This window comes from Anomaloglossus baeobatrachus, chromosome 10 (genome assembly GCF_048569485.1).
Source record: "Anomaloglossus baeobatrachus isolate aAnoBae1 chromosome 10, aAnoBae1.hap1, whole genome shotgun sequence".
NCBI lineage: Eukaryota > Metazoa > Chordata > Amphibia > Anura > Aromobatidae > Anomaloglossus > Anomaloglossus baeobatrachus.
Genome location: NC_134362.1, coordinates 187961166 through 187986476, shown reverse-complemented (window position 1 = coordinate 187986476; position 25311 = coordinate 187961166). Strand labels below are relative to the sequence as shown.

Sequence of the window (25311 nt, the reverse complement as noted above, 5' to 3'; positions counted from 1 at the left end):
CTCCACTCCGGTCTGGCCGATTCCTTTGGTCTGGTCACCTTCAGTGTGGTCTGGCTCCTTTTGTACTTTCTAAGCTATGACATCACAATTCACGCCATGATGTCATCACCAAATCAGCGCAGGAATGCCGAAAAAAATGTCACACACCAAGGACCTCCCCAGTGAAGACCACATCTGTGACTGTCCTGAAAGGAGACCTTATCCGATTCTGGCTGTATGGGTCGACCAGTGAAGAACCGGCAAGTATAATTTTTTTTTTCCCACCATTTCTTGGCCAAATTCGAGTGATACCACATTTTAGAAGTTCGGCCCGTCACTGATAACGTTTATTATAAAGTTGTAAAACTTTTCCTCCTGCAGTAGTTGTTAGGACGTCCTTGACTTTCAGGATCTACATGCGTATCTAAGCTTTTGGCTCAGCTTTTCGGGACATCTGGAAATACTTCATCCACTGGAGGCAATGGTGACCACTCCCTGCGTGATGATGAGGGGGAGAAAGAGGAGGGTTTGACTGGACACTTCTATTTTTTACCCAAAAGCTACAGCAGACAAGAAGTCTGAAAAGTCGGGAACAATGATATTGAGTCACCTGGCGTTTCTGATCCTCCTTGGGAAGGTAAAAGACCTTATGTGGGTAGAAGAAGAGGGGTCTATTGGGCGCTCACTGACCATATCGCCTTTTGGGGTGGGACCGTAAGTTCCAGCATGCTTGCAAATCCAGTGCAATTACCAAAGTTACAGTTGGTCTTCATTTTGTAGGTGTCCCTGGTGGTCTCGGGGGACCTGGAACAATGCGTGCCCGGATTCAGCGAGGAGCGCTACGCTTTTACCGTGCCCCGTAGGATCCTGGAGAGAGGACGAGCCGTCGGAAAAGGTAAAAGTTCTGCAAATGCGTCCTGGATTCTACTATACAGGTAACAAGCTGTGGATATAAGGAGTGCAATAGCGTCTAGAGTAACAGATGGTGACTTTTTAATAAGGAAACCGCTCACCTGGAATGGTTGTGAGACTCACAATCAGTATAGAGACATACAACAGCTGCAGCCGATCCCACGCGCTAAGGGCAGACGCAAGATAATCGTGGTATACGCCGCGCTGCTGTCCAAATAAACACTCCAAATAATAGAAGCAATGTGGATGTGGATAAAAACTTGTTTTTATCGGTGGATTTTCCTGAGAAGAAGAGGGGATATCTCTTCGAAACGCGTAGAATAAACCATCACCATTGCTTTTATTATTTTTATTATGCGGAGTATACCACAATGATGCTGTGTTTTGTCATAGATTCTGCTATGTCAGCCGACATTTAAAGGGGTGGCACAAATTGGGGGTCTCTTTGTCACACTGCCGGTAACCATGTCCGCACCCATCAATGGGATCTTTCCTCCTATGATCAGCTGATGTCATCTGCTTAGTGCCTAACCTGGGGGGCAGTATAAAGAATGCCCCCCTCCGCCACTGCTCTCGGCATGAGCGTGTACCCATTTTGCTCAGGGTGCTCCTTTAAATTGGTGCCGTTGCACATCTACAACCATATGTACAGAGCTACGTGTATGAAGTGAGGGCTGTGGAGGTCCTAGGAGTTGGCCCTTTTATTAAAATCCCAGAAAATGCTTTAAATTCAGTCTGTTGTACTCTGTTATCAGCCATTATAATGTAACCCAATGGGATGAGTCACGGAAAGTCTGGAAAACTCATGCTGTCCATGATCGAATAGCTTTAGTGCTGGGGTCCTCCAGGATCATATACATATATATGACTATTAGCAGTTTTAGTGCCCCACCCCCCCTTAAAGGGGTGTTCCATTTTCTAAACCATCAATTTATTATTGTGGGGGTCCAACCTCTGGGATCTCCCCACAACAATCCTGAGCATGAAAATGCAGCATTGTGCCCCCTTCCCATGTTCCCCGCACGATCACACTCACACCCACTTGCAGCTGACCATACACTAATTTTGGCAGCCCTTTTGGCTCATCTGTGCAATATACCATCACTATCTTGCAGGGATATACATCTGTCCATCTCACTAATAAATTCCACAGAAACCTCAGAAGGAAATCACTCAAATTCCAGAGTTCTCCAGATCGGGATATAATACACTTCAGTTAATGTTGAGACTCGTTGGCCGGTTAAGCGAGGTTGCATTTTTTTATTATTTGCCGTAAAAGAACCATGGAAGCAGAAACATATTAGAGGTGCAAAGAGGGCGTCATTATCACGACAAGATATTAATAAAATGTTTTTATTGTTTTTAGTGACCTTTACATCCTGCTCCGTTAATAACCGGGCGCTGTACTCGCCCGAGGACACCCGCTTCAGGGTGTTCCCCGACGGTAAAGTGACGGTGAAGAGGTCGATCACCCTCCACGACGGATCTGTCAGTTTTGTGCTGAATGCATGGGATGTCGACGGAAAGCGCCACTCCGTGCCTATGTTCTTGTGGAATGAAAGAGAACAACAGGTATTGTCAATTCTTATTAAAAAAAATTACAAAAATGGACATATAAAATCCACCATAGTCCTGGTTTACGCGTTTCGAGGCTACCTGCCTCTTAGTCATAACCTCGAAACGCGTAAACCGGGACTATACAGATAATTTACTCTGAAACACTGCTGCGTTTCATAGTCTCCATACTTTGAATTGACGGCCAATTTCTCCTTGCCCCTCTCCAGCTGACTGACAGTTCCCTCCCTGTGTATATTTCTAAAAAGAGACCTGTCAGTCATACCGGGCTTCAATCATGTAGTCAAGTAAACACATTATTTATAGTGAGCAGTAAACAAAACAGTTTTTTTACTGCCCATAATAATATAGGGTTAATATTACTGCACAGGAGCAAGAAAGCGCTTCGGTCTGAGCCGTTGTGCCTGAAGTCTTTTTCCAGCCCTCCTAAACAAGAGAACCACCATTAGTTGATGGAGGATGACTGCAGCAGAGGGGAAAGAGCGCTTGCAAGGGGCATGGGTTGGCCACACTAGAGGAGGTGTCATGGCTGTGTCTCTCCATTATGAGCCTAGTGACAGATTCAGGACTTGAGTCTCAATATTTAATGTGTTTCCTTTCCTTTGGAAGTCGTAGGCTTAACCACTTAACGACCGGCCGATTTTTCGCTTTCCGTTTTTTTTTTTCGCCATTCTTTTTCTGAGAGACATAACTTTTTTAGTTTTCAGTCAATATGGTCATGTAAGGGCTCATTTTTTGCAGAACGAGCTGTACTTTTTAAATTAAACCATAGGTTTTACCATATAGTGTACTGGAAAACGGCAAAAAAATTCCAAATGCAGAAAAATTGCAAAAAAAGTGCGATAGCACTATTGTTTTTGAGATATTTTATTCACTGTGTTCACAGTATGCTAAAACTGATGTGTGGGTGTGATGCCTCAGGTCAGTGCGAGTTCGTAGACACCAAACATGTATAGGTTTATGTCGCAGGCGGAGGAGGGGACGCTGCGCTCACCCACTGCTCGGGTCCGGCTGCTGCTGCTAGGTGGCTCGAGCGATGGGCCGGATCCCGGGGACTCGAGCGGCATTCCTCGCCCGTGAGTGAAAGGGGGTGGTTTGGTTTAGGGATATTGTCCGTGACGCCACCCACAGTTGTGGTGAGGTTTTGACACCACCGCTGCTCTGGACGGGGATCCCGGGAGCGATGACAGGGAGCAGCTTGGATGTTGGTTCTCCCCTCCGTGGGTAGGGGGGTTGGGTTCCCAGGGCCCCGGTGAGGGGTAGGGATGGATGGCAGGCGGGTTACGGGCCTGGTGAGGTGCAGGGTCGCGGGGGCAGCGCTGTGCCGCACGGCACGGTGGTACTCACTCAGCCAATGATGAATGCAAAGTCTCCGGTAAAACAAACTGCTGGATGGACGGGTCCCACAGACGGCTGCGGTGTTTTTCCCCTGACCCCAGGTTGGTAGTGTAAGTCCTTTCCTTCCCCTTCGTGTACGCTCCTCCTGCACTCCGGTTTCCAGCTGGCTCCCCGGTTCGGTACCGGACGGGCCACTACCCTGTCCCGGCTACCTACGGTTCCACCAAGACTGTCTTCCCGACTCCTGCAGACGGCCACTACCGTCTGCCTCACTGGCTACACGAGGGACCTAGGCTCCAACCTAGGCCCCAGTCTGCGTCTGCCTCTCTGCAGACCTCCTCTCTCTTCCTCTGCCTGGACTTGTCTGAGCTGGTTTTTGCCTCAGGCCAGCTAGACTCCTCGGTGGGCGTGCCTATCTGCTTGACTCCGCCCACCTGGTGTGTCTGTCTGAACCCGAGGGAAGAAATCAGGTCTCACTGAGGATGACTGCTGTGAACTGCTGGGGGTGGGGGTGTGTGTGTGTTGTTACCTGTGGCCCCTGGCTTGTCCAGGGCGCCACATTTACTTTTATATAAGGGGTTAAAAAAAATTCGGACGTTTGTCTGAAAAAAGTGGCACACGTTTTACGCCATATTCCCTGACCCGTAGCGTTCTCATTTTTCGGGATTTATGGCTCAGTGATGGCTTATTTTTTCGACTCGAGCTGACGTTTTTAACTGTACCATTTTTGCGCAGATGCTACGTTTTGATCGCCTGTTATTGCATTTGGCGCAAAAGTTGTGGCGACAAAAAAGGTCATTTTGGCGTTTGTAACTTTTTTGCCGCTACGCCGTTTACTGATCAGATTAATTGATTTTATATTTTGATAGATCGGGCGTTTCTGAACGTGGCGATACCAAATGGGTGTATATTTTTAATTTTTTTAACCCTTTAATTTTGCAATGGGGTGATTTGAACTTTTAGGTTTTTTTGTTTTTTTTAATTTTTTAAAACTTTTTTCTTTACTTCTTTTTTTTTTTATTTTACTAGTCCCCCTAGGGGGCTATAGCGATCAGCAAGCCGATCGCTCTGCCCTATCTGTAGATCACAGCTACAGAGCTGTAAACAGCAGATACGTGCACTTCCTGCTTCCCTGGCCTCCGTACAAAGCGAAAGTGACAGTGGTTTATGTCTAGCACAGGAGTCATCACATGACCTTGTGCTACAATGACAACCACCGGAAGTCACGTGATCATGTCACGTGACTTCCTGTATCGGGCGGTAAGTAAACTTTACCGCGATCGCGTTTATAATGGCGCTGTCACATATTGACAGCGCCATTACAGGGGTTAAACGGCACGAGCAGATAACGATTCTGCTCGTGCCTAGCAGGCACACATCTCAGCTGTGAAAGTCAGCTGAGATGTGCGCCGATCGCGGCATGCTGCTGCCGGCAGACCGCGGGCAGTAACGTTATGACTGCTATGACGTAATTTTACTGCCCGCGGTCGTTAAGGGGTTAATATCTGTATTCCTTCCCAGCAAGCAGTCTCATTACCATCTCAGGTGTTTTTTGGTTTGGGACCATGTGGCGCCCCTGACCTGGTCAGGCACCACTGAGTACTGCAGCCATGCTGGGGGCAGTGCAATACAGGTAATCCAGAAGGCTGACCGAGGTATGACTACACAGGCGCATAGTAATCAGGTCTCACACATCGACCTTTGAGAGGACTCCTAAGAGCTTCCAGGAGAGGGCGTGGTCTCCATGTCCACTCAAGGGGTGTGATGGAGAGCCTGGTTGCTAGGTGGCGTAGGCAGGCACAGTGGGGAAAGAGAAAGAAGGAGGAACAAGCAGTCTGGAGAAGAGAGTTGAGGAGTGAGGAGTCTGGGAGTGGAGCTCAGACAGAGCGGACGTGCACAACCCACGAGTGAGCCAGTTAGTGAGTGCAGCTCAGGGAGAGTAGACGCATGCAGCAGACCCTGGAGTCTGACACAAGCTGACAGCGTACGCGCAGTGACTACTGACGGGGGAGATTGGTCACCTGGTAGTGCCGCCCGAAATCCACCCAAGGCTAGAGAGAGCAAAGGGGTGGCAGAGTAAGGGGACTGCCAGGGAGGTACCAGGCCCGCAAGGGTAACAGGTCCCAGTGCAGAGATAGATCCAGCTTTCTTCTGCCAAACCTGCCGGTGTGGGGCCCTTAAAGCCCACACCATACCACCACAGAGTCCGCAGCCACGTAGCAAAGAGAGGGCCCATAGTTCACAGGAGGCAAGCAGCCGGAGTGACCTGGTCCAGGCTACAAGCAAACGGGCCGAAACGAGGGGAGCAGCAACTTCCCTGGCTGACCCCCGTAGGGACTGCAAGTCGGGGTCATCACAAACAACAGAAACCTAGAGATGGTGAGTCAGTAGCCACCCTCACAAGTCAGCCTGAAGGACGCCTGGTTCCAGCCTGGTTCATCCCAGCTACGCCCGGGTTACTCACCCTGCCACCTAATGTGAGTAAAATTCCTGAAAGACATTCTGCTTGTGTTTGAGTCATTCTGCGACTTGTGGTTCCACACAGCTACACAGGGCCCTGGGGCTTGCCTCACTCTCGGCAGGCCACTACGAATAACTGCACCTGCCATCAGTCCCAGGCACCCCTAATCTGCAGTGGCGGTCACCCTGACCGCAATACCGAGAGTGGCGTCACGAAAATCCTAAAGAGAAGATTCCCTACCTGTGACCAGACTGTTCCCTCCACGTGGAGTCCCTGAAGGTAATGCACCGCTACACCGCACCTGTGGGGCTCCACAACCACTCCTAGTACCTTTATATACCCTCTGCTAACAGCAGGGGGTGCCGGCTACTTTCTTTGCCATTGGGATGCGAGGCCTGGAGGTGGAAGTAGCTGCTGACACCCTCTGTTGAAGTTGCTGTGGTGGCTGCTGTCTGTTGTAGCGTTTTCCCCCTGTCTGTCTTCCTTTCCTGGTGAGCTTTTTTAATGCAGCTGTGGGGGCTAGCGTCCCTTACCTGCCCACTCCCTAGCTAGGAAATATTGTAGGATCTCTCAGGGCTTCAGGTTCCTACTCGACGTCAGGTAAGAAACCTGTATAGGGACTGGGTAAGAGTGCAGGGTGCAGCAGCAGGTAAGTGGAGGAGGTGTCCATCTCCCTCTCACTAGTCCTAAAGCCCTCCGTTGTTAAAGTGTCCCTAGTGTTTCCCTTGTTTGTTGTGGTGTTACCCTTGTCGTAGTGTGTTTTGGCTCACGCAGGATTCTCCCCTAGGCTGGTACCTGAGTATGAATGTCATGCCAGAGTTGGCTAGGATCCTGCTTCCAGTGTGTGACGAAAAGGGACGTGGTATCTTTGAGTGGTCGAGGACCACTCTACCATCAAGGACCACTTCATCCTATTGTAGATCTGACAGCTCATTTTATGGAGGGGTTTTCCCAATACACAACACCAAACAAACGCTTCTTTATAGAGTAACTGTGTTGCCCACTGGCAGACACAGACAGAAGAGGTATAGCGCCCGAACTACGCAGGGCACTACAAGGTACTGCATCCTGACAATGATGCAGGGCCTACCCCCAGGGACCTGGAATACCAGTGCCGGTACCACTTACACACATAAAATCCCCAGTTTCCCACTCTTCACTAGGGTTGACTGACTAGTTAGTGACCCAATGGATGGCCACCCAGAGGGTGGAGCCTGTCCAGTCCACTAGACAGCCTGGTGGGAAGGGACCAGAGGAGAACTTCAGAGACAGTTGACAAGGACGGACGTGTCACGTAACGGGGTTGTGCAACGGTGACCTCGGTGAGTAGAGTGGTTGCCAGGGAAGATACACCAAGGTACCTCTGGAACCAGAGCACCGATGGGGCACAGGGTCCTAGGTCAAGTATCAGCTTCACGCGGCCTGGCAAATACCTGCGCAGTGAGGGGACCTTCACAGACCTCACTGACCCAAAGAATCAGGGGGAATCAGCAGTACCGAGCGAACCAGGGATCGGAACTAAACACCAACCCTACAGCGTTCACACTGCCTGCCGTACGGACAAGAAACTGCCGACAGACAGTAGGGTACCCAGAAAAGCTCCAGGCTACGGGGTCCCACCAAACAGAGAGAGAGGTGCTGGGGAGAGAGCAATGAGATCACCACACCGGCACTGGGAAGAAAGGGACCAGGGGTCTGAACCAACCGTCCTTGGCTCACAGTTCCATCCTACTGTGAGTACAAAGAAATTGAATTACACCCCTCCGCGTGGTCTCCCTTCTTCTACCATAGACGTTATTCTACATGCCCCGGGGCATGGTCCTACCTGTGGAGGGCCTACCATCCAAGTTGCCACCACCATCAGCCCCACGGGATACCACCCAAGCAGCGGCGGTTTCACCACTATAACCGCAACCCACAAGTGGCGTCACATTATAAACTCTTATCTCCCTTGTACATACATCCCATTAAAAAGCGTCCCCAGGGTCATGGAACTGGGCAACGGCCAGTCCACAACCGTGACACCGCGTCCCCGTGTATGTAAGGCCCGGGACAGAGTACCCCATAGCTCTGGGCGACACAGGGGGACTCTGTACGAGAACAATATATGGGTCCTTTGCAGTCTAATAGCTCAGCTTTCGGGGGTGGAAACCTTACCTCTTGGGCCCAGGTGGCACCAATGATATGTCCACCCCTGGTGTTGCCCTCTTGGCCCATTATAGTTTCAGCTTGGACCTAGCAAAGAGAAACAACCACCCCTTTACCTGGCCCACCATACTTGGTTGTGAGATGGTTGGTTTCATTGCTCGTTCTGGTCTGTATATTTTTTGTCCAAAACAGGAGTAAATGCCATTAGCGGCACCAGGAAAAATGATTCTGTGACGGAATCTTCTTGGGGATGAATGTGACAGATCCTAATATACAAGACTTCACATAGGAAGGGGGAGATCCTCTATCATCTGAGAATGTCCTCACAATCTGACGAAGACCTAAACAAGTTTGGGGGTCACTTGACGTCACCCAGTCTATACAGTGGTGCCTCTATATGGAAACTTAGTTATGTCTCGGAAAAGATGCTCCTTCCCTTCATGTGAATGTATGTATCAGAAAGCGTTGTAGGAATCATTTGACTTTATCAACTGGATTTGTGGTTCACAGGCCCAAATGTCCTCTCCTGAGAAGAAAGAAACCAGTGTTCTCCTGAGAAGAAAGAAAAGAGCTTGGATAATACCCCCAATCCACCTCTCTGAGAATGAACGCGGTCCATTTCCAAAACGAATTGTCCAGGTATGGAGACTACAACAAGAGAAACCTGGAGCCAGCCCTAATTTACAATGGGGGAAGTGACCGATTATGATTAGACAGAGTCAAATACAACATCTACCTCCTATAACCACTTTGGTTTTTTTTAGTATATTCATTTTGTCATCTCCACAGGTTAGGTTCTCTACGGACTCTACTGTGTTTTATGGTATATCCGGCCCTGGAGCTGATTCAGAGCCTATTGGGGTATTTACTATGGAAAGAACAACTGGTTGGATCATGGTGACCCGAACCCTGGACCGGGAAAACATCGCTGAGTACAAAGTAAGTACCCGGCCTTTCTGTGGTCCCTGCCGGCACCATTATCAGGGGGCACCAGAGGTGTAACCTCCAGATCCCAGGCTTCAAGGCAAAATCTGTAACGCCATTTCTAATTCTGCTGCCACCAGGTCCCAGATGCGACTGCTACCTCTGCCCCCCTATAGCTGTGCCCACGAGGAGCTCTTAGTTGACACTTTGAGTGGGGGTGGGAAGATTCTATTAACTATTATGGTATTCATGGAGGCACTATGGCTGCTGCAACAAAAAGTGATCAAAATGTTGTATGTATCCGAACATAGTGTCACTAGAAACAACAGCTTACAATGCAAATATAAATAAAAAAAATAGATAAATAAAAAAAGCCCTCATACCACTCCATCAATGGAAAAATATAATAATGTGTGTATATATTATTTTTATATTTATTATTATTTAGGAGTCAAATAAAGAAATTCAGGAATTTCTAGAAACAAAAACAAATATAGATATATAATTTTTTTAGAAATTTCAGAATTTCTTGATTATTCTATATTATTTAAGAGTTGAAGAAATATAGAAATTTCTTTAAAAAAATAAAATAAATAAATGATAATAATAAACATAATAATAATACTAATCATAAATATATATATATATATATAGATATATATATGTATATATATTCTATATGTGTATGTAAAGCACCTTGGAATTAATGGCGCTGTATAAGTGCATAAATATTATTGTTATATACATATACTGTATATATATATATAATATATATATATCTATATGTATATAATATTTATTCACCTACATAGCGCCATTAATTCCACACCACTTTACTTATGTCTTTATTTGACTTTTAAATAATAATAATAATTATATATAGGTATATAATAATAATTTTTATTCACTTACGTAGCGCCATCAATTCCACAGCGCTTTACATACATACAGTATATATATAATATATATATATATATAATTATTATTAATTGTAATATATAATTATTTTCTATGCAGTATTTCTTTGAGTCGTAAATAAAATAGAATAATAATAAAGAAATTCAGATATTTAAAAAAAAAAAAAATAGGTATATCAATATATAGAATAATATATCCATCTATATATTTGTTTACATTTTTTTTTAGAAACTTCTGAATTTTTTTATTTGACCCTTAAATAATAATAGTAGTACTATAGTAGTAATAAAAATAATACAAATATGAATAAAAAAATTAATATTTTTATGATTAATTGTATTATTATTTTGGAGTGAAATAAAGAAATTCTGAAATTTCTAAACAAATAGATAAATAAATAAATATATAATCTACCAATCTATGTGTGTATATATATATATATATATATATACACACATTTTTTTTCTAACCTTTCTACAGTTCTTTATTTGACTCATAAATAATAATAATAGTACTAATAATAATAATAACAACACTACAAGTATTGATAAAAAGTAATATTTTTGTTATTGATTTTATTATTATTTAGGAGTGGAATATAGAAACTCAGACATTTGTAAAAAAAAAAATAGAAAAATAATTAATAATTAATTCCACAGCGCTTTACATACATACAGTATATATACACATATATATATATATATATATGTATGTATATATATATATATATATATATATATATATATATATATATATATATATATATATATATATATTATTAATTGTATTATAGAATTATTTTCCATGCAGTATTTCTTTGACTCAGACATAAAATAGAGTAATAATAAAGAAATTCAAAAATTTCTAAAAAAAAAAATAGGTATAACAATCTATAAAATAATGTATCCATCTATATATTTGTTTACTTTTTTTTAGAAATGTCTGAATTTTTTTATTTGACTCTTAAATAATAATAATAGTAGTACTATAGTAGTAATAAAAATAATACAAATATGAATAAAAAAATAATATTTTTATTATTAAGTGTATTATTTAGGAGGGAAATAAAGAAATTCTGAAATTTCTAAACAGATAGATAGATAAATAAATATTTAATATAATCTACCAATCTATGTATGTGTGTGTGTATATATATATATATATATATATATATATATATATATATATATATACACATGTATATATACTTTTTTTATTTTTTTTACCTTTCTAAAGTTCTTTATTTGACACATAAATAATGATAATAATAACAATAATAATAATAACAACACTACAAGTATTAATAAGAAGTAATATTTTTGTTATTAATTTTATTATTATTTAGGAGTGGAATATAGAAACTCAGACATTTGTAAAAGAAAAATAAATATACAGATAATAACCTATCCATCTATATATTTTTTTACATTTTTTTTTTTACAAATGTATGAATTTTTTATTTGACTCTTAAATAATAATAATAATAATGATAATAATAATAATAATATACCATTTCCCCCATCTGCAATCTTTCCCTCGTTTTGTCAGTACATTGTACCATGAACTAAGTAGTGCAATTGAAAACTATAACTCATTCGACAAAAAAAAGACGTTGTCCAAATAATAAAAAAAATTATAATTCTTGGAAGAAGGAGCGAAAATAAACTTAAAAATGAAAATTAGCCACAGGACGAAGCAGTTTGTTTTTTTGGCACCGAGCACAAGACAGCTCCTCTCCACATAGTGCCATGTGTCAGTCTTTCCAAAAAAGTGGGTGGAGTTGCACATATCAACCAATTACATTACCGGTTTCCCTTTCTACAAAACTTTGGTAAATGAGATCTTCAACCTGATTGGTTGCTGTAGGGCACGCCTCCACTTTGCCTATATACCGGTTTGAATGCAAAGAATTTTATTGTTATGTTAAATGGCGACACAAGATTAATATGGACAGAAATTGCTGATTTCAGGTGAATTTATTTGCTATATCGGAGTCGGGACAAACGTTGGAAGGTCCAATGGAAATCGTCATTAAGGTCACAGACCAGAATGACAACTGGCCGGTGTTCACACAGGAGTATTATGATAGCAGCGTGAAGGAGGACGCGCTACCCAGTAAAGACACTATGAAAAGCTACTTTTTGTAAAGGGTTATTTCCATGTTTGTAGATGGGGGTTGTTGGATAGACTTTTGCAAATTACTATTTATTAAAATGTTCAGCCGTTCTTGAGATATGTGGGATTGTGCAGACGTTTTAGGAAAGTGCGGAAAAAATGCTGCAAAGGAGTGGACCCACTGGACCACTGGGGGGACCCGGACTTACCCTTTACTGGGAGGGGCTTGACTAAGTGTCTGCCGAAGCAGACGCCAGGTGCCACCCCCAGGGCAGTATCCGTCACTGTGGCAGCTGACCTCCAGGGCAAGGAGGGACACTGGTATGGACAGGCTCAGGGGCAGACAAGCAGAGTCTCTCCGGCTGACTAGAACCAGGACAGGCAGGCAGAGTCTCAAGGGCTGACCGGTGCAGACGGGAAGGCTGAGGCAGGTAGGGCAGCAGTTACTGGCGGGTACCTACGACATGGTCCAGACAGGGTGACAAGTATGAAAAGATCAACACTGGCGTAGGTAGTGGACAGTGGACTACAGGATCTGGCAACTAGCTTGCTAGCAGGACACAACCTTACTGACCTTATGGCACAGGCACCTCCTGTAGTGGGAGAGTACATTAGGAACCCAGTGCCTCTAAGGAAGGCACTTCCAGGAAATGGCGCGCCATCCCTTTAAGAGCAGGGGACATGTGACGCCCCTGGACTATCAGGTCATCACAGGGTACTGCACGCTCCTTCTCTTTAGTGCAGTATTCAAATCCCTCATAGTTTTGGGTCACCATCTTACAGTGCTTCCTCCAACAGCAAATCAAATCCTATGAACACCCTGCACCACATCCACCAGACACACCAGTGAGCGGCTTGAGTGGAATAGGGTCACCCACCTAGGGGTCAGGAGAGTGTCAGTGAAGTGAAGTATAGGAGAGTGAAGGAGAAGTAGAGGGAAGTGGAGGAAGCAGGGAGCAGTGGCTCTAGAAAGTAGCTGTCTAGGTTGCAGGCGGTGGTCTGGACCTAGAGGAGTCGGACCCCCAGTCGCAGGGGATTAAGGTTATGTGCCTGGGACCTGTCAAAGAGGATGGTCAGCAGCCTGGTCCGATCGCCGGTCCGCGACCGAAGGCACGGCAGGGTACACGGACCCTAGGTCGCGGAGAAGCTTCAGGCAACCCAGCAATTAGCCTGTGAAGAGCGGAGCCTTTATGGACTGTTCCCACCAGCTCCAGAATCGGGGCACCAGTGCAACGAGGGGGATAGGGCCTTCCACATACGTAGCCCACAAAAATCCCAAGCGTGAGCCCTGAGAGCAGGCTCCCACACTTAGCCACAGAGGGGAACGGGGCCCGGCAAGTTCCAAACTACAGGAAACACTTCAGTGAATCTAAACTTTATGCCAGGAAGCAGGTCACGGACCACCAGGCAGTGCTGCAGGGGACGGGAACCGGACGAGCTCCCCTTGAGACTTGGCACCTAGAGACTTGGTTTACCCGGTTGTCAGCGGCTGCTTATTGGCTGAGTGAGTACATGAGTGATCTTCCTGTCACGGCACCCAGTAGCACCATCCAGAGTCCCAGGTTATAGCCCTACCGGTGGAGGGTAATAACACCTTGCTGCCCCAATTCATCAGCCCGGGTACTCCCAACAACGGCAGCAGCGGTACTCCCAATTACCGCACACCACGGGTGGCGTCACGAACTATCATCTCCCTGTAAATGTCCCCTTTTACTTTAGAGTGTGGCCCCGAGCCCCCGGGTCCGGAGACCCTTGAGCCACGAAAGGACATTGCCCACGGATCCGAGCGGTTCGATCCGCTGCTGGGGCGGCACAGACACAACCTTACTGACCTTATTGCTCAGGCACCTCCCGTAGTGGGAGAGTGCATTAAGTACCCAGTACCTCCCAGCAAGGCACTTCCAGGAAATGGCACGCCATCCCTTTAAGAGCAGGGGAGATATGTGTGCATGCACCGTAGGCTCATTCCCAGAAAGTCTTTGTGCTAAGGGCCCTGGAGGAGTCAGGGAAGCCACATGTGGAGGACTGCGTAAAAGCAGGCCGGCCACCGCCGTGAGTTGGTGTCCCTGCTGGGGGCAGGTAGAGCCATGCAGGGAAGCTGAGACTACAGATTCCATGTGGTTGGTCTGGTTTCTGAGTTTTTGGCCACTGGTTCCTTCCAGTTCTAAGCTGATGTCACTGCTGGATATCTGAAGAGAAATAACTATGATGTGTCCTTCATCTGCTGCACAAAGTTTCTTTGGCCAATCACTGGCTGAGGCAGATAGGACAGCAGGAATTGGCGGGTACAGAGGGCACAGCCAAGACAGAGTGACAAGAATGAAAAGATCAACACTGGCATAAGTAAGGGCCAGTGGACTACAGGACCTGATAACTAGCTTGCTAGCAGGACAAAACCTAATTGACCTTATTGCTCAGGCACCTCCCCTAGTGGGACGGTGCCTTAAGAACCTAGTGGTTCTCATCAAAGGAACTTCTGGGAAATGGCATGCTGGCCCTTTAACATCAGGGTAGATGTGCGCGCCTGCACCCTAGGTTCATTCCCAGAAGGCCTGTGCATTGTGCAAAAGCCACAGGAGGAGTAGACAGGGAAGCCACACGTGTAGGACAGCAGGGAACCAGGCCACGGTGGTGAGTGAGTTGGTGTTCCTACTGGGGAGAGGAAGAGCCATGCAGGGACACCGGTGCTAGAGTTTCCATGCGGTTTGTCAGGTTTCTGAGTTTTTGGTTCTTAGCTGATGTCACTGCTGGATATCTTCCGAAGAAGAAGTAACCATGATGTGTCTTTCAACTGCTGCACAAAGTTTCCTTGGCCGATCACTGGTCCTCAACGTTGCCCATTTCTTGGTGCTGAACCGCACATCCTGAACCCCCAAACTGCTTTGAATTATTATCCAGGGAGAGACCTTCCTGATGCAGTATAACTACCTTGTGTCTTGTTGCTGTGCTCAGTCTTGCCATGGTGTATGTATGACCTGTGACATGAAACCATCTTCCACAACCTCACCTTTGTAGCAGAGTTTGTCTGTTCCTCACCCAGGTTTAAGCCTCCTATACAGCTGTTTCTGTTAATTACTTTCAACATATGAAAATGATGATGATTATCACCTGTTTGGTACAATTGGTTACTCATACACCTGATTAATACCCTGAAATTGTAAGTGTACCTAGAAGAAGGCAAAGGAAGGTCACACCAAATATTGATTATATATAGATAATTACTAAAAAAAAGAAACTATTAACACCTATTTTTTTTTAACCATTCTCACTTTGTGCCATTTTTCCCACGCCAGTCTAAAACCATTGCGCAGCACTTTAACACATTTTTATAAAATCTTATATATGGCTCGTTGCCTAGGTGACCGACCACCGGACATGCACTGCGCTTACAAGCTCAATGATAAATCTAAGGTTCAACATACATTATGGTCTATATCACACGTGTTTCTTTACTCCGTGGTTTTGATGCCTTCGGTCTGAATTTTCAAGGTGCACATGCCAATAAGAACAAGGAAAACCATTGCATGAACGGGTGTACAAACTTTTGGACCAGTACTGGATATGATAGGCTTAGGACAAATTTGTCATTACTTATACACTTCAAGGATATCCACCTAGTTTGTATGGATTCTGATTGTATCTCTCTTAAAGGTACGGCTGTGGTGAAGGTATCAGCGACTGATGCTGACGATAGTGAGACCACCAACAACGGGATAGTACAATATTCAATAACTGACCAGACACCCGGTGTGCCAAACAGTGAAATGTTTCGGATTGATCCCAAATCTGGACTGATCAGCTTGGATAAACCCGGATTAAGCCATGAGGTTTGTGGGTTACCCTCCTAAATTTATTTGATCGTAACAGAGTTGAGCTGAACTGTTGTGTGGCCTGTACTAGAGTTGAGCGGATCGGCTATAATCCGGGTCCGACGGATCCGGATCGGGTTGCTGTCGAAGTCCGGATCCGATCCGTAATCCGCGGCTATGTAAATGAATGGGGAGTCGGATCCGGGACGAGTGCGAGTGAGAGTGAGAGAGAGAGAAAAACGGATCCGGATCGGGTTGCCGTCAAAGTCCGGATCCGATCCGTAATCCGCGGCTATGTAAATGAATGGGGAGTCGGATCCAGGACGAGAGAGAGTGAGAGAGAGTGAGAGTGAGAGAGAGAAAAACGGATATGGATCGTGCACCCCGGATCCCGGGTACTGGTCGGACTCGGATCGGAACCTCGAACCGTGCGGATCCGGATTTTTCAGATCCGGGTCCGCTCAACACTAGCCTGTACCCAAAAATCAGAGCAGAGGAGCTCAGGAGACGAGAGCTAAAAAAAAAAAAAAAAAAGTGTCAAACTATATCCATCTAAAAGAGCTCACTGACTGGTTCACAGTTAACTCATTTTGACAGCAAGAAAAAAAAATGTATCAGGAAAGTCTCAGTCGTGATAATCTGCATGTTGTTGTTTATTTTTTTTCCAGAAAAACCAAAAATATGTCCTAACCGTCAGTGCTACAGATCAAGAAGGGTTTGGATTATCAACTACCAGTAAAGTCTCCATCTCTGTGCTGCCGGCTAAAGAAAATCCGGTAAGTCATATGGGTTACCGGACCATCGGTGTTATTTTATACACCGTGTGCAGAATTATTAGGCAAGTTGTATTTTAGAGGATTTTTTTTATTATTGATCAACAACTATGTTCTCAATCAATGCAAAAGACTCATAAATATCAAAGCTTAATATATTTGGAAGTTGGAGTGGTTTTTTTTTTTAGATTTGGCTATCTTAGGAGGATATCTGTTTGTGCAGGTACTGTGCTGAATTATTAGGCAACTTAATAAAAAAAACAAATCTATTCCCATCTCACTTGTGTATTTTCATCAGGTAAACCAATATAACTGCACAAAATTTAGAAATAAACATTTCTGACAAGCAAAAACAAAATCCAAAAGAATTAGTGACCAATATAGCCCCCTTTCTTTCTGATGACACTCAGCAGCCGACCATCCATAGATTCTGTCATTGCTTGATCTGTTTATGATCAACATTGCATGCAGCAGCCACCAAAGCCTCCAGACACTGCTCCGAGAGGTGTACTGTTTTCCCTCCCTGTTGATCTCACATTTTATGAGGGACCACAGGTTCTCTATGGGGTTCAGATCAGGGGAACAAGGGGGCCATGCCATTATTTTTTCATCTTTTAGCCATTTACTGGCCAGCCACGCTGTGGAGTAGTTGGATGCATGTGATGGAGCATTGTCCTGCATGAAAATCATGTTTTTCTTGAACGATACCGACTTCTTCCTGTACCACTGCTTGAAGAAGTTGTCTTCCAGAAACTGGCAGTAGGTCTGGGAGTTGAGCTTCACTCCACCCTCAACCCAAAAAGGTCCCACAAGTTGATCTTTGATGATACCAGCCCATACCAGTATCCCACCTCCACCTTGCTGGCTTCTGAGTCGGAGTGGAACTCTCTGCCCTTTACTGATCCAGCCTCTGGCCCATCCATCTGGCCCATCAAGAGTCACTCTCATTTCATCAGTCCATAAAACCTTTGAAAAATCAGTCTTAAGATATTTCTTGGCGCAGTCTTGAGGTTTTATCTTATGTTTCTTGTTCAGAGGTGGTGGTTTTTCAGCCTTTCTTATCTTGGCCATGTCCCTGAGTATCGCACTCCTTGTGCTTTTTGATACTCCAGTAACGTTGCAGCTCTGAAATAGGCCAAACTGGTGGCAAATGGCATCTTGGCAGCTTCACGCTTGATTTTCCTCAATTCATGGGCAGTTATTTTTCCCCTTTTTTGCCCAACACTCTTCTTGCGACCCTGTTGGCTATTTGCCATGAAACGCTTGATTGTTCGGTGATCACGCTTCAAAAGTTTGTCAATTTCAAGACTGCTGTATCCCTCTACAGGACATCTCACAATTTTGGACTTTTCAGAGCCCGTCAAATCTCTCTTCTGACCCATTTTGCCAAAGGAAAGGAAGTTGCCTAATAATTTAGCACCCCTTATATAGGGTGTTGATGTCATTACACCGCACCCCTCCTCATTACAGACATGCACATCACCTGATTTACTTCATTGGTAGTTGTCTCTCAGCCTATACAGCTTGGAGTAGGACGACATGTATAACAAGTATCATGTGATCAAAATACTCATTTACCTTATAATTCTGCACACAGTGTATACAGTTGTGCTCAAAAGTTTATACACCCCTTCAGATTTTTTGCTTTCTTGGCATTTTGTCAGAGAATATAAATGATAACACAAAATCTTTCTTTCCACTCATGATTAGTGGTTGGTGAAGCCATTTATTGTCACTCTGTATTTTCTCTTTGTGAGGCAAATCCCGGGATATGAAGATGAATTATGACTCCAGTCATAGTCCCTCATCACTCCCTGGCAGTGCCCCCTCCCTTCTTTTCTCAGTGTTCCACTTACACCTTCATGGCCATGTCCTGTGATATGGAAATGAGGTGGTGTGGGAACAATGGACACAGGATGACTCCCTGCCGTCACCCTGTAACAAGAGCTGTATCTCATTAGCAAGGCTATGGAAATAGCCAGACAGAACGACTCCAGTAAAAAATGGTTCATATCTCGCAAGCCATATTTCCGATAAATATGGCAACCATAAAAATGGTGTCTCCGCATGTGGACGATGCCGGCACCCCCTTTTTATGGGAGCAGGACATTGGGAAATGCCCCAGGCGTGATATCAGCCAATGGGGAACTGGCAGACAGGTCATGAGTCCCCTCGTTCTGTAGCTAAATTCATAACTGTCACAATGAGAGCATTGGCGTCCGCCTACGACGCTCCCAGGCAAAGTTATGGCCCATATTCCATGTTGGGATATTGTCCATAACTCAAGCCAGGGGTGGAGCAGTGCTCCCTGTGAGGTCACGAAGGTAGGAGGGGACCTGGATTTGGCCAGGTTGATAACCCTACTTCGGCCATTTTCCAGGGTCTTTTCGCTGGGGGCACGTGTAGGAAACATCTGTGGGAAGGATCCTAGAAACCTGGCCTACAGCGCCCCCCTGTGGCCAGACGCAACAAGGTAACTGCTGGAACTGTGTATGCCTGTTTGTAACCCATGCTTTGATTGTAACTGTACTCTGACATATGTATATTCTGTAGATTCCCTATTGTATATATTGTAGTTTCTAGTGTGGCTTTAGGCTGATTAAATTATATAATTAATCTTGGGCTGTTCTGTTATCTCGATCTGGAATCCCACGTCTGTGTGTTCGGCTAATAGTTACCGTAAATCGGTTGGTGGCAGCGAATTGTGCCAAGGATTATTGTGGGGAGGCCAGTGAGATTCGGGGAGATTTTATATATTCCGCCCGCGGAGGTCGGGGGAATATATACCTTACTCTCACCGGGGACCCTTCAATAATCGGCATAAGTAGTATAGCGGCCTCCTTGCTTATGGTCGGGCAATTCCATAATTGGCCTGACTATAAGAGGGGCGCTAGAGAGCGCGTCACGTGCTCTGTCTGTCGGTCGGGAGGTATAAAGGAGGGGTGACCCCCACTTGTTACCCCCCGATTGTGACGTACTGGTAGCCAGCGCGGGGGATTTCTGAGTGACCCCCCCGGTGGTTTGTGACATATTGGTGGCAGCAGTGGGATTGCTGGAAGCCAAGGGGCCTCCCGGAGGTCCGATAGCTCTTCCCCTTCTGACCAAGTGGCAGCCGAGTCAGGTGGAGGCCAGGACACAGGTCCCGGGGTACTGACTGAAGATGTGACAGTCTCGTCGATTCTGGCCACATCTAGTCAGGGGTTTCGGGCAGCGTTAGAAGCTGACGACAGCCTGAAAGCTCTTAAGGAGCAGGCGGCACAGCCTCCCTCGGACTCGGACCCGGAGCGAGTGGTCTGGGACCAAGGACGGCTGTACCGGGCCACGGTCCAGCAGGGTTCACCGGAGGCGTGGCCCAGGGACCGACAGTTGGTGGTACCCTATCCGTTCCGGACGGAGTTGTTGCGGATCGCACATGAGATTCCGATGGCCGGACACCTAGGGATCGCTAAGACCAAGGCCAGGTTAAACCAGCATTTCTACTGGCCAAAAATGGGGGCCGATGTGGCTGCCTACTGCCGTTCGTGTGAAACCTGTCAGAGAGTGGGGAAGGCGGGGCCACGCCCCAAAGCCCCACTGGTATCTCTGCCAATCATCGATGAGCCTTTCAGGAGGGTGGCTGTGGATCTGGTCGGCCCGCTGGCCATCCCCAGCAGCTCCGGGAAACGCTTCATACTGACGGTAGTGGACTATGCCACCCGGTACCCAGAAGCAGTGGCCTTGTCGTCCATTCGGGCTGACAAGGTGGCCACCGCATTGCTGGAGATTTTCTCCCGAGTGGGTTTTCCCCAGGAAATGCTCACTGACCGGGGGACCCAATTCATGTCCCAGCTGATGGAGGCCCTCTGTAAGCAAGTCCAGGTGCGACATCTGGTGGCCAGCCCGTACCATCCACAGACTAATGGCCTGTGCGAGCGGTTCAATGGCACCTTAAAGCAGATGCTTAAGATGTTGGTCGACTCCCATGGGCGTGACTGGGAGCGGTATCTCCCACACCTGTTATTTGCTTACCGGGAGGTTCCACAGGCCTCAACAGGATTCTCACCGTTTGAGCTCCTGTACGGGCGACGTGTGCGGGGCCCCCTGGCTCTGGTGAAAGAGGCTTGGGAAGGGGATTTGGCCACCCCTGGAGTGTCGGTTATCGAGTATGTCATGCGCTTCCGGGACAAAATGCAGGCCTTGACGCAACTGGTACACGACAATATGGCTCAAGCCCAGGCCGATCAGAAGCGTTGGTACGACCAGAACGCTTGTGAGAGGACCTACCAAGTGGGTCAAAAGGTGTGGGTACTGGTCCCCGTACCACAGGACAAGCTTCAGGCAGCCTGGGGAGGCCCATACCTCGTGTACCAGCAGCTCAACCCTGTGACGTACCTGGTCACCCTGGACCCTGCCCGTGGAAGGCGGAAGCCCTTCCATGTGAACATGATGAAGGCACATCATGAGCGGGAGGCATGTGCGCTCCCCGTGTGCAACCTGCCCGAGGAGGGAGAAGCGGAAACCCTCTTGGATATGCTAGCCCAGGTTAGGGCAGGCGGATCCATTGAGGATGTGGAGGTTGGCCACCAGCTCTTGGAGGACCAACGGTCCCAGCTGTGGGCCACCCTACACCCCTTCCGGGGGTTGTTTACCAACCAGCCCGGAAGGACTGACTTGGCTGTCCATCACGTGGACACTGGGGATCATCCCCCGATCCGGCGTTCAGCATATCGGGTCTCCCTGGAGGTGCAGCAACACATGCGCCAGGAGATTGACGAGATGCTGAAGCTGGGGGTGATCCAGGCATCCAACAGCGCTTGGGCCTCGCCTGTAGTCCTCGTCCCTAAGAAGGACCGAACCACTCGGTTCTGCGTGGACTACAGGGGGCTCAATGCGGTCACGGTCGCCGATGCGTACCCAATGCCACGCATCGATGACCTGCTCGATCAGTTGGCCGGGGCTCAGTACCTGACCATCATGGATCTGAGCCGGGGATATTGGCAGATCCCCCTGACTCGCAAGGCCAGGGAACGCTCTGCCTTTATTACCCCATTTGGACTGTACGAGTCCACGGTGATGCCATTCGGGATGAGGAATGCCCCTGCCACTTTCCAGCGGATGGTCAACACCCTGCTCAAGGGACTTGAAGGGTACGCGGCCGCGTACCTGGATGACATTGCCGTCTTCAGTCCCACCTGGGAGGACCACCTAGAGCATCTAGCACAGGTGCTCAGGCGGATCTACCGGGCAGGTTTGACCATCAAGCCGGGAAAGTGTCAGCTGGCCATGAGCGAGGTCCAGTACCTCGGTCACCGGGTAGGCGGGGGAACACTGAAGCCCGAGCCTGAGAAAGTGGAGGCCATCGCATCCTGGCCCACCCCCAGGACCAAGAAGCAGGTGATGTCCTTCTTGGGGACCGCTGGGTACTATAGGAGGTTTGTTCCATGCTATAGTAGCCTGGCAAAGCCCCTGACGGACCTCACCAAGAAGAAGCTGCCCTCTGCAGTCGATTGGACAATGGACTGCGAGACAGCCTTCCGGGCCCTAAAGGACGCCCTGTCCAGCCCGCCCGTGCTACAGGCAGCCGACTTCACGCGGCCGTTTGTAGTACAGACCGACGCCAGTGACTTCGGCCTCGGTGCGGTGCTCAGCCAGGTGGACTCTGCGAGCCAAGAGCACCCAGTCTTGTACCTGAGCAGGAAGCTGTTACCAAGGGAAGTTGCCTATTCCACGATGGAAAAGGAGTGCCTGGCCATAGTGTGGGCCCTGCAGCGTCTGCAACCCTATCTATACAGGCGCCACTTCATCGTGGAGACGGACCACAATCCCCTCAGCTGGTTGCACACCGTCTCTGGGACGAATGGGCGATTGTTGCGATGGAGCCTTGCGCTCCTGCAATACAACTTCACCATTCGCCACAAAAGGGGCCGTGACCACGGTAACGTAGTATAGCGGCCTCCTTGCTTATGGTCGGGCAATTCCATAATTGGCCTGACTATAAGAGGGGCGCTAGAGAGCGCGTCACGTGCTCTGTCTGTCGGTCGGGAGGTATAAAGGAGGGGTGACCCCCACTTGTTACCCCCCGATTGTGACGTACTGGTAGCCAGCGCGGGGGATTTCTGAGTGACCCCCCCGGTGGTTTGTGACACTCTTTTTAAATCATAATGACAACCAAACATCCAAATGACCCAGATGAATAATTCCCATACCCCAGTTCTTAATACCATGTATTGCCTCCTCTAACATCAATGACGGCTTGAAGACTTTTGAGGTAGGTGTGGATGAGGCTCTTTATTTTCTCAGATGGTAAAGCTACCCATTCTTCTTGGTCAGATGGTAAAGCCGCCCATTCTTCTTGGTCAGATGGTAAAGCCGCCCATTCTTCTTGGTCAGATGGTAAAGCTGCCCATTCTTCTCGGTCAGATGGTAAAGCTGCCAATTCTTCTTGGCAAAAAGCCTCCAGTTCCTGTAAATTCCTGGCCTTTCTTGCATGAACTGCGCACTTGAGTTCTCCCCAGAGTGGCTCAATGATATTGAGGTCAGGAGACTGAGATGGCCACTCCAGAACCTTCACTTTGTTCTGCTGTAGCCAATGACAGATCGACTTGGCCTTGTGTTTTAGATCGTTGTCATGTTGGAACGTCCAAGTACGTCCCATGTGCAGCTTGCGGGTGATGAGTGCAAATTTGCCTCCTATATTTGCTGATAACATGCTGCATTCATCTTTCCTTCACCTTTGACCAAGTTTCCTGTATCTTTGTAGCTCACCCATCCCCACATCATCAGCGATCCACCTCCGTGCTTTACAGTAGGAATGGTGTTCCTTTCATCATAGGCCTTGTTGACACCTCTCCAAATGTAACATTTATGGTTGTGGCCAAAAAGCTCGATTTTGGTCTCATCACTCCAAATTACCTTGTTCCAGAAGCTCGGAGGCTTGTCTCTGTGCTGTTTGGAGTTATCATTCATATTCTCTGAAAAAAGGCCAAGAAAGCAAAAATCTGCCGGGGTGTGTAAACTTTTGAGCGCAACTGTATAATACAGGACATAAAAATATTCAGTCTGTCACAGATTTATATATTAAAGGGGTGGTTCACCCATTTTTTTTATTTTCTGTAGGAGTTATACTTACCTTTCTAGGCGTCTTCTCCATTGGCTTGTATTTCCATTTCTGGCACTGAGCGGCGCTATGCTGCACGCTCAGTGCCTGTCACATGACCCCCTGGAGCTGTGGCCGCCGGCATCCTCTGACGTCCCGGCATTTCCGGGCTCTCAAACAAGACGGGTACGTCACAGGATGCCGGCGCCACTCAGATTGAGTGACAGGGCTGTGGGCGGTGACTACCGCACGTCACAGCTCCAGCATCGAGGGGAGGATCCGGAGGAAGTCAGTGTGGAGCCGGAAGCGTACCTGCAGATGGAGAGGAACGGGGCGCCAGTGTGCAGTACAGGGGGGGGGTTCTTCAGCTGAATCCCCCCCCTGCACGTAAGTATGTGATCACACTGTCCAACCCGCCCGCTCTGCTGCGATGTCAGGAGAGCGGCCGGCGTCGGGCAGTGTGATCTTCTGCTCCTCCCAGCAGCAAGACACTGACAGGCATGTCACCGCTGTGCTCTGCCATCTGTCCTGCTGCATGGGACCAACTGTCTGCACTCTGTCACCTGCACCACAAGTCACAGAGTGGAGACAGTTGGTGACAGAGCACCTCTGCCCCCCCTCTTCTTTCCCCACTCTCTTCTCCCCCCTCTCTCTCTTCTCCCCCCCCTCACTCTCTTCCACCCCCCTCACTCTCTTCCCCCCCCTCTCTCTTCTCCCCCCTCTCTCTCTCTTCTCCCCCCTCTCTCACTCTTCTCCCCCCCTCTCTCTCTCTTCTCCCCCCTCTCTCTCTTCTCCCCCCCTCTCTCTCTTCTCCCCCCCCCTCTCTCTCTTCTCCCCCCCCCCTCTCTTCTCCCCCCCTCGCTCTCGTCTCCCCCCCTCGCTCTCTTCTCCCCCTCTCTCTCTTCCCCCCCTCTCTTCTCCCCCCCTCTCTCTCTTCTCCCCCCCCTCTCTCTTCTCCCCCCCTCTCTCTCTTCTCCCCCCCCTCTCTTTCTTCTCCCCCCCTCTCTCTCTTCTCCCCCCCTCGCTCTCTTCTCCCCCCCTCGCTCTCTTCTCCCCCCCTCGCTCTCTTCTCCCCCCCTCACTCTCTTCCACCCCCCCTCACTCTCTCCCCCCCCCTCTCTCTTCTCCCCCCTCTCTCTCTCTTCTCCCCCCTCTCTCTCTCTTCTCCCCCCCCTCTCTCTCTTCTCCCCCCTCTCTCTCTTCTCCCCCCCCCTCTCTTCTCCCCCCTCGCTCTCTTCTCCCTCTCTCTCTCTTCTCCCCCCCATCTCTTCTCCCCCCCTCTCT

General features: G+C 47.7%; 1 protein-coding gene across 1 annotated transcript; it reads left to right on the top strand.

The window, feature by feature from the left end:
- The first annotated feature begins 518 nt into the window (after positions 1-518).
- On the top strand, positions 519-12402 carry LOC142254395 (cadherin-1-like). The gene is made up of 6 exons (XM_075325436.1): positions 519-616; positions 760-874; positions 2258-2463; positions 8924-9052; positions 9203-9352; positions 12226-12402. Exons 1-6 carry the CDS (start codon positions 575-577, stop codon positions 12400-12402), a joined length of 819 nt encoding a protein of 272 aa, XP_075181551.1. The 5' UTR covers positions 519-574.
- The last annotated feature ends 12909 nt before the right edge of the window (positions 12403-25311 follow it).

Excerpts from the sequence above, each read along its gene's own strand:
- LOC142254395 (XM_075325436.1), top strand. The coding sequence starts at position 575 with ATGATATTGAGTCACCTGGCGTTTCTGATCCTCCTTGGGAAG. Across the intron at positions 875-2,257 it reads AGGACGAGCCGTCGGAAAAG|TGACCTTTACATCCTGCTCC; the intron begins GTAAAAGTTCTG and ends TATTGTTTTTAG. Across the intron at positions 9,053-9,202 it reads TTCCAAAACGAATTGTCCAG|GTTAGGTTCTCTACGGACTC; the intron begins GTATGGAGACTA and ends TCATCTCCACAG.